Source organism: Kryptolebias marmoratus, linkage group LG9 (assembly GCF_001649575.2).
Source record: "Kryptolebias marmoratus isolate JLee-2015 linkage group LG9, ASM164957v2, whole genome shotgun sequence".
In the NCBI taxonomy this organism is placed as follows: Eukaryota; Metazoa; Chordata; class Actinopteri; order Cyprinodontiformes; family Rivulidae; genus Kryptolebias; species Kryptolebias marmoratus.
In genome coordinates this window covers 16,121,170-16,130,157 of record NC_051438.1, presented here as the reverse complement: position 1 = coordinate 16,130,157, position 8,988 = coordinate 16,121,170, and the positions used below count along the sequence as shown (strand labels likewise).

At 45.1% G+C, this 8,988-nt stretch overlaps 1 protein-coding gene across 1 annotated transcript in view; it reads left to right on the top strand.

Moving 5' to 3' along the window:
* The window catches only part of slc34a1b (solute carrier family 34 member 1b), an 11,299-nt gene extending 2,886 nt beyond the window's left edge, over positions 1-8,413 (top strand). Inside the window, exons 4-11 of the mRNA XM_037977282.1 lie at positions 1,478-1,589; positions 2,031-2,226; positions 3,647-3,742; positions 3,848-3,920; positions 4,226-4,393; positions 4,598-4,714; positions 6,039-6,163; positions 6,249-8,413. Of these exons, the coding sequence (XP_037833210.1) occupies positions 1,478-1,589; positions 2,031-2,226; positions 3,647-3,742; positions 3,848-3,920; positions 4,226-4,393; positions 4,598-4,714; positions 6,039-6,163; positions 6,249-6,851 (1,490 nt within the window). The 3' untranslated portion in view covers positions 6,852-8,413. The remainder of the gene's footprint in view (positions 1-1,477; positions 1,590-2,030; positions 2,227-3,646; positions 3,743-3,847; positions 3,921-4,225; positions 4,394-4,597; positions 4,715-6,038; positions 6,164-6,248) is intronic.
* The last annotated feature ends 575 nt before the right edge of the window (positions 8,414-8,988 follow it).

Below are 8,988 nucleotides of genomic sequence, written 5' to 3'. Positions count from 1 at the left end.
AATAAACATTTGAAATATATGAGTTTGTATGTAATGTATGAATATAATATACAAGTTTCACTTTTTAAATGGAATTACTGAAATCAATCTACTTTTTCATGATATTCTAATTTTATGACCAGCACCTGTAAATCTGCCAAGGTGCAGTCATGACAGTCACAAAGGTTAGAGTTTCTAGACTCCAGACCAGGGGGTTCCCAGTCCTGGTCCTGGAGGGCCTCTGCTCTTCAGCAGGTCTTCAGGTCCTGCAGAAACCTGTTCATTCAGTCACTCAGATCAGGTGTCAGAGCGGAGAAACTCCTAAAAGCTGCAGGATGGGGCTCCTGGAGGACCGCGGCTCAGAAGATGTGAAACATTCTGTCCTTTCATTTGCTCACCGGGGACTGATTTAATAAATATAACTTAAACGCATAAATATGAAAATAACAAGTATTTGGACAAAAGAGACGTCAGTAAAATGCTTGGGATCCAGCTGATGAGTGTTAAAGTGATAGTTCATGTCTTTTTAACAGTCTTGTTGCACATGGGAAAAAATGATGTTTTCACATGTCAAACTGAACTGTTTTTTGCACATGGGAAACATGGTTTTAGAACAAAAATCCCATGAGTGTCACATGTGAAAAATCACATTTGCACATGTCAGATTACCATGGGACGTGGACAGACGTCTGTCCTAAATCTCCTTTTAAATGAACACCTGAGATACATGCGAAGCCCCGTGTTTTTTTTTTTGGGAACATTTACAACACGTTCACCTGACCCCATGTGAAAAACACGACGTGCTCATGTATTTCTCTGCGTGTATCCTCTCCAGAAGCAGGTCTTAATATGTTCTGGTGACTCAGAATCAATTCCCCGACACAGTCATCGAAGAATCCTAATCCGGGGCTGAAAGGCTGTCGAAAAAACCAAAAAAACCCGCCCCAGAATTATTCTAATCTGGTGTCAGACAGGAGTCAGAGAGCGGTAATTAAATCATATTATACCGCGCAGCGTGCGATCTCTCCTCCTCTCAGGCAGTCCGGTTTGTCTCACCTCCCGGGAAATTCATATCAGTTCGGCTCGTTCACGCTGAGCCTATAAAATAAATGAGATCAGCTTCAAAAGGCTTTTTATCAGCGAGCAGAGAGGAAGATTGCTGCTAATTGTCAAAATGAGAGGAAGGTACGGGCGTTTGTCTTCATAACGTGCGTCCTTGGTGTCATCATCATTAAAGACTTCACTCAGCGTTCACCCCTCCTCCTCCTCCTCCTCCTCCTCCTCTCATTGGGAAACTACAGTCACCTCTCAGCTCCACTAAAACTTATGTTGCATTCAGAATGTGGTCTGTCATGCATCGTAATTATGTGTGGGATAAAAAAATCAACTCAGGCATTCCTCCAAAAGCAGCCACCCCCACCCCCCTCTTTATTATTTTTTTAACCCTCTGAATGACACGTGTGGAAATGACCTTGTTCTGTCTGGTTTCGCCCCACAGTGCTGGAAGTAAAGTCGGCCGTTCCGGTGATCATGGGGACCAATATCGGGACGTCTGTCACAAACACCATCGTGGCCATGATGCAGGCGGCGGAGAGAAACGACTTTCAGCGGTGAGCAAAGCGTGTCAGAGGCAGAGAGGCTGAAACGTACGAGAAAAAGAGGAACGATTGGAGAACAGTGGAGAAAGCCAAGGAGGCTGATTTAAAAGAAAAAAAAAACCTGGCAGCTGCCTGTACGGCTCTATTTCAGTGTAATTTCTGAAAACAAAAAGCAACAATAATGGCTTGAATCCACGCTAATTCCATACCAGCGAATATCTGGCCCGAGCAGATAATGCTCTGGGCAGATGGTGCGTTATTTTATCTGTTTGTGGTAAAATAATTAATCATTAATCCTTTGTAATACGCACACGCCGAGTCAAAACAGAAATGCTCATCACATCGTGCACATCTAAAAACAACGAGCTCAGAAGAGACGATTAGCGAGCAATTACTCTAAGCGGACGCCATTGACGGCGGCTGACCTCGGTTAATTATCGCGACCAACCGCAGGGCCTTCGCTGGGGCAACGATCCACGACTGCTTCAACTGGCTGTCCGTCCTGGTTCTGCTGCCTCTGGAGGTGGCGAGCGGGCTAATGACCCGGCTCTCCCTCCTGCTGGTCTCCACACTCCGCCTGCGACCTGGGGAGGAGGCGCCTGAGCTGCTAAAGGTCATCACTGAGCCGCTCACCAGCCTCATCATACAGGTAAGAAGCTCAGCACTCGCTGCTGTGTCCGGTCTGACGACACGCTCGGACCGCAGCGATCCACGGCTCTGTTCAACGGTGACCGGCTGGAGTCTCCTAATGTGAGCTGGAAAAGTTGGGACTGTTTGTAAAACGTGAATAAATAGAATGATTTCCAAACTTTGTAAACCCAAATTTTATTCAAAGTGGAACATAGTGAACACATCAAATGTTTCAACTAAATTGTACAATTTAAAAATCAGGTCATTTTGAGTTTGTTGACAGCAACACGAGACGGGACAGAGGCAACAAAAGGCTTTATAAGGAAGCGGTACGGAGAGGAAACAGCTGGAGGAGCATTTAGCATCTAATTAGGTTATTTGGCAACAGGTCGGTGAGAGGACCGGGTATAAAAAGAGCATTTTAGAGAGGCTGAATCTCAGAAGTAAAAATGGGCAGAGGTTCCAAAAACGGCGTTTAAAAATAGTGGAACAATTTCAGAATAATGTTCCTCAGTGGGAAATTGGGAAGACTTTAAATATCCCATCATCATAATATGAAAACATTTTAAGACTCTAGAGAAACCTGGCCTGTTACAGGATTCAGGCCAAAAGCCTGCCTCTCTGATGGTATGGGGGTGCATTATTGTCTCTGGCACGGGCAGCTTACACATCTGGAAAGGCTCCATCAATGCAGGACAGTCTTTTTCTTTCAGCTGTTCCCTTTTCAGGGGCCTCCACAGCGAGTCATCCTCCTCCATCTAACTCTGTCTTCTGCGTCCTCTGTCCAAACACCTCCATGTCCTCTCTAACTGCATCCATACGTCTGCTCTTTCTTTTTCCTGGCAGCTGCATCTCTAACATCCTTCTACCAATATCCCCACTGTCCCTCCTCTGCACATGTCCAAATCATCTCAGTCTGGCCTCTCTAACTTTATCTCCCAGTCGTTCAACCTGTGCTGTACCTCTGATGATCTCATTCCTGATCCTGTCCGTCCTCGTCCATCCCAAGGAGTACCTCAACATCAGTGCAGAAAATGTATCTACAGGTTTTAGAACAACATGTGCTCCCATCCAGGCAGCGTCTTTTTCAGAGAAGGCCTTGCACGTTTCAGCGAGACGATGCTAAACCTCAGACTGCATCTGGGTGCTGAACCGACCTGCCTGCAGTGCTGTTAAAAAAAGAGGGGATGATTCACGGTGACAAACATGGCCACAACTGTTTTCAGATGTGTTGCTGCTGTAAAATTCAACGCTACCCTATTTGTCTCCTAAAGATGGTACATTTAATGTTTACTATGTTCCATTGTGAGTAAAATGTTATGATATTCTGTTTTCACTGACATTTTACACAAACGTCCCAGCGTTTTCAGGATTGAGGTCGTACGTTTTCACCGCGTGTCTGAAATTTGCTGAGAAGGCGTCTCCTTTCCCTCCGTCAGCTGGACAAGTGCGTGATCACAGAGATCGCTGTGGGAAACGAGGCCATGAGGAACCGGAGCCTGGTGAAAGAGTGGTGCCAGGCTGACATGGTTTTGGTGATTTGCCGCTCTCCGCTGCTGCCTCCTCCTCCTCCTCCACATACAGACACGGCGTGACGCCCTGACGGCACTCAGCACGGCTTTTTTTTCCTTTTCTTCCAGTCTGCCGGCAACAGGAGCGGGGAAACAAACTGCGGTCTCAGCCACGATCTGTCTGGGACGTCAAGGGTCAAGTGTGAGTTTTTAATCGCCCGCCATCAAAGCCGAGGGCGGACTGATCGTGTTTCTGCACATTCATGTCTGCCAGCAAAGTATCTCACAAACTGCAGGACGGATTTTAGTGAAAACTGCAGAATGCCATCATCAGATGTACATCTAGAATTGAATTTTTCAGATATTGTGCTACAATTTGGTGTGGTTGTAGCTAAGAGGGATTCAGAACACGTACTCTAAGTGCTACTTATTGTGTGAGATCATAGCTAAAGGCTTTAAAGAGGAAAACTTCCTTCTTGTATTTGACGGGGCTCTGTCTCGCTTCAGGCAGACACCTGTTTGCGTCTGCAGAGCTGTCAGATCTGACGGTGGGCCTGATTCTCCTGGCTGCGTCGCTGATCGTCCTCTGCTCCTGCCTGCTGCTTCTGGTCAAACTCCTCAACTCTCTCCTCAAAGGCCAGGTGGCAAAAATCATCCACAAAGTCATCAACACAGGTAGGTCTGACAAATGGATTGGACTATGTTTAATTTTACTTAAAAGCCAAATAACAAAAAAAAAAGAAAGGAAAATTTGACTTTTGAACAACTATTGCTCAGTTAGTTGATGCTGCGCGAATCAACTGACTCTTTATTTACCCAGAAACTGGAGCGAACTGAGCGAGCACTCGTTTATCTCCTCGCTGTTCTCCCCCACAACAGATTTGCCATATCCTTTCGGGTGGCTGGCGGGATACGTGGCCATGTTCGTTGGCGCGGGGGTAACATTTGTGGTCCAGAGTAGCTCTGTCTTTACTTCGGCCATAACGCCCCTGGTTGGTGAGTGAGACGTTTTTCCTCCATGTTAGCACCGCGCCGTGTAAACCAGTGTTTCCCAAACTTTTCAGCTTCCGACCCATAAAATAACTGTGACAGAAGTGTGTGACCCCATCTGGTGGCTGTTTAAACATCCAAAAGTGCTGATGATACTATTAAATAAGGACATAATGACAACACAAACAGTATTAGCATCCATTTTGCTATTTTTTAAACCATTAAATGACTTGTATTTCCATTCTCTGTAACAATTATGGTGTAAATATATCATAAAAACTGGGTTTTAATTGTAACTTGATATCTGGAGATTATCTAAGGAGCCCTACTTGGTGTTGGGTGACCCACATTGGGGTCCCGACCCCAACTTTGGAGAATCATTGTTGTAAACAACACACATTAAGTGCCAAAGTCCATGCCAAAGTTTTAAACAAAGTTTTCAAGAACGTGTAATGGGGATAACTCTCAGCTATTATTATACCACATTTTAGCTCAATATCTGTAAAACTGACTGAGTTATACCATTTTTGTGTTTGCTAAGGTCAGTTAGCTGTTGCGGCCATCTTTAACTGGATTGACTTAAGAAGCTAAACCGTTGCAGATGTGCATCCAATGGTTACTTTGAGAGTTTTATTAAAATCTGTTTACTAGTTCATTAGATATGTTGCTAACAAAAACGCACACATGCACAAACAAAAACACAGGCCTGTTATTACATGACTGCTTCAGAAATATAACAGAACTTAGAGATTTAAATTCTGCTGCAATTTCAACAAAGATTTACTTCTAAACTGCTATGTTGTTATTCTGCAGCTCACAGAAAAGGTTTACTAGATTACGTTTGTGATTTATGGACATTCGTACTTTTCCAGAAAACAAGCCAAAACGTCTGATTTTCATGTGGCCTCATTTGTCTGTTACCGAGACTGAACATAAGCCTGCGTAAATCCACTGATTGTCTTTCGAAGTTTGTGGGATCACGTTGCATAACCGATGCTGTGAACTGCTGGCTAAAATCAGGGATGTCTGTAAGGCAGAGATAAATGTGAGATCAGAATAATTTCCCCTTTTTCAAACGGGGCTAATTAACCCAGGCCTGCAAAGGGAAGGGAACATACTGTTTGTATAAAAGAGGTTGCTTTAAGGAATGGATTATTTGGATTTGTGTTTGTATTGATTGTTGGATTTCAGCTCTGTCTTCAAATCTCAGTGTGGTACCGCGGCATGAAAGCAAAGCAGCAAATTAAAAAAAACACACACACACAAAAAGACCCAATTTCTGCAGCCAGTTTGCTCTCTTTACGCGGCATGTTTCTCTCATCTCCAACAGGAATCGGTGTCATCAGCCTGGAGCGGGCCTACCCTCTCACGCTTGGCTCCAACATCGGTACCACAGCCACAGCCCTGCTGGCAGCTCTGGCCAGTCCTGGGAACAAACTCGCAGCCTCCATACAAGTAGGGTGATGTTTTATTCAAACATGACGATCTGTGACCTTCGGCACTTGTACTCTGCCACTGTCTCTCTCCGTTTGGCACTTAGATTGCTCTGTGTCACCTCGTCTTCAACGTCTTTGGCATCCTCCTGTGGTATCCCCTCCCCTTCACGCGTCTGCCAATAAAGATGGCTCGTGTCCTGGGCGAGCGCACAGCCAAGTACCGCTGGTTTGCTGTGCTGTACCTCCTGCTCTGCTTCCTGCTGCTCCCGTCGCTGGTGCTGGGCCTCTCTCTGGCTGGCTGGCAGGTGATGGCTGGTGTCGGCGGCCCCTTTTTGGGTGTCACCGCCTTCGTTTTCATGGTGAACGTGATGCAGGCCCGCAGCCCCCGTCACCTGCCCACCAGGCTGCGGACCTGGGACTTCCTGCCCAAGTGGATGCGCTCTCTCAAACCGCTCGACCGCTTAATCGCCAAGGCGACCGTCTGCTGCCGCTTCGCCGGCGAAGAGGTTCGCCAGGAGGGGGAGGGAGGAGAGGAGCCCACCTCTGCACAGACGTCTGTCCACGCGCAGGACAAGTTGGCAGGTTTTCAAAGGAAAGAACAGTTGGCTTACAGCAACCCGGTCCTGGACTGCCTGGATGAGATCAGGCCAGGCGTGACAGTTTTTAGACTGAAGGGGTTAGAGAGGTGCAACAGCACTCCACTGTAGTTGGACCGAATTTTTATGTTGTGTTCACTTTACTGAAATCGTGGAAGGGCTACAACTCAGAATATAATGTGAAAAGATTCCTACATTTATTGTAAATGCATACGGTCAGTGTGAAATTATGGGCAAATCCCAATCCACCGGATTGTTTTGAGAGCTTCCATATTTATGAAGGCATCAGATGAATTTGTATTTTTCTGTTTTTAATCATTTAAAGCCAGGCTGATGTAGCTCTATAAATGCAGACTGTCAGGTCCTAACTCTCGTCTTTCTGCTGGTTAAGAATTTCAAACCGCAGCCCCTGTAGCTCCTACTACTCAGCTCAAAGTATGTGTGTGGGGATGACTCTGAGCTACTACCACACCAACTTTTAGCTCAAAACTGAGTTATGTTTGCTAAGCTCATTTAGCTCAGGCAACCATCTTGAATTGGCTTGACTCCAAAAGTTGATCAGTTGTACATCCATCCCATTGCTTCGAGAGGTTCAATAAAATCCATCCAGTGCTTCAAACACACACACACACACACACAGGGCATTACATGATCACCAAGCTTTCACGGCAGCAGGCAATAATAAAAACCATCAACTCTGCAGAAGAAAGCCAAACTAAACATTCCCTGTAGGTCATATGGTTGTCTTTTAATTACTGATTTTTTTAAAATAAGGGTTTATTAGTTTAATTAGGAGGAGTGTGTTTAACTTAATGATTAATAGAGGTTAAACACTCCACTTTCACAGGATTCTGCACCAAAGAAAACAGTTACAAGTTTAGTATTTTACCCAACAGAGTGGTAAACATCATCTTTGAGCTTCTAAACATAACAAACACTTATTTGTGATAGTTTTACTGAGCGTTTTTGGAAAATTCCCTCCAAGTGGAAGTGGACAGACTGGCCCATTTCTACTTGTTGGTTAATACCTACCTACCTACTTTCCATCCATCCATCCATCCATCCATCCATCCATCCATCCATCCATCCATCCATCCATCCATCCATCCATCCATCCATGTTCTGCATCCCTACGTTTGTCCCGTAGAGGGGCAGTGATTCATCATTAATCTCAGTTGTGTGTAGGATGGACTCATGACGTTATATTGAGGAGAAAACAACATGAAGTACTATTTGTTCTTCATTAAATGATACATCTGGGCCTTTGAACAGGTTCATCACTTTATTTTGTTCTCCAGTGTACTTAGGAGGTGTTTAGTATAAAATGTAATAAAACAATCATATTACCAAGAGAGAAAAAATATTAATTACTATTTCCAAACACCACGTAATCATTGGTTATATAGGTCCTAGTGGGGTTACTGAATACACACTGACGTTTTAATCAGTTCAGAGTGTCCTCATATTAACTTCTTGCTGTGTATAAAAGGTGCAGCCGGCGTTTCTTGTAATGTTTGGGTTCGGAGGCTTGCTAAGAGCGAGGATACACTACCAGGAGATGTTGCTGAATGTGTTTAGCGGTGCAGCAACAGATCAGGTGTTTAAGGCCTGTTGACACTTTGGTCTGCATCAGTGCTGGTGTGGGAAAGCAGCCAATGGCGTATATACTGTACACACACACACCACTCCAGCTTCAGTGGTTCTGCTACTGTTGTCCTACAGTCTGACCTTCAGTCAGGGGCGGTTGATGAATATCAAGCAGCACCAGCTTCTAGGAAGTTTATACCAAAAGTACACCATCCTTGTGGCGTCTGACCGCCGTTTATTCTGTAAATCCCTTTTACTGTATTTAGAGCCAGACCGGTCAGGACTGACGTTTGAGGCGGGTCTAAGTGGGGTCAGACTGTCCAACGGGTCCCGTTTTATTTCAAATTCTCTACAGGCTGTAAAAAGCGGAGCGAATGTGTTAGATTGCCCAAAGCTCTCTGCTATTGATCACCCAGCTGGAGCTCGAGGCGCTTGTTTAGCAACAGAAAGTGTGACGATAATTCGTTACGAAGAAAGTGAAATCATTGCCATCGAATGTAAATTTAGCACTAAGCTGTACTGATGGGAGTCATAAGCCGAGAGCGGACGACAAAACAAGCAGCTGATTGGTTGTTGTGAGACACACAAACTACTGACAGCAGCTTGCTGCTTTAGGAACCGTACGCTGCTGATTTAGATCAATGTCCGATCCCTAAAAGGC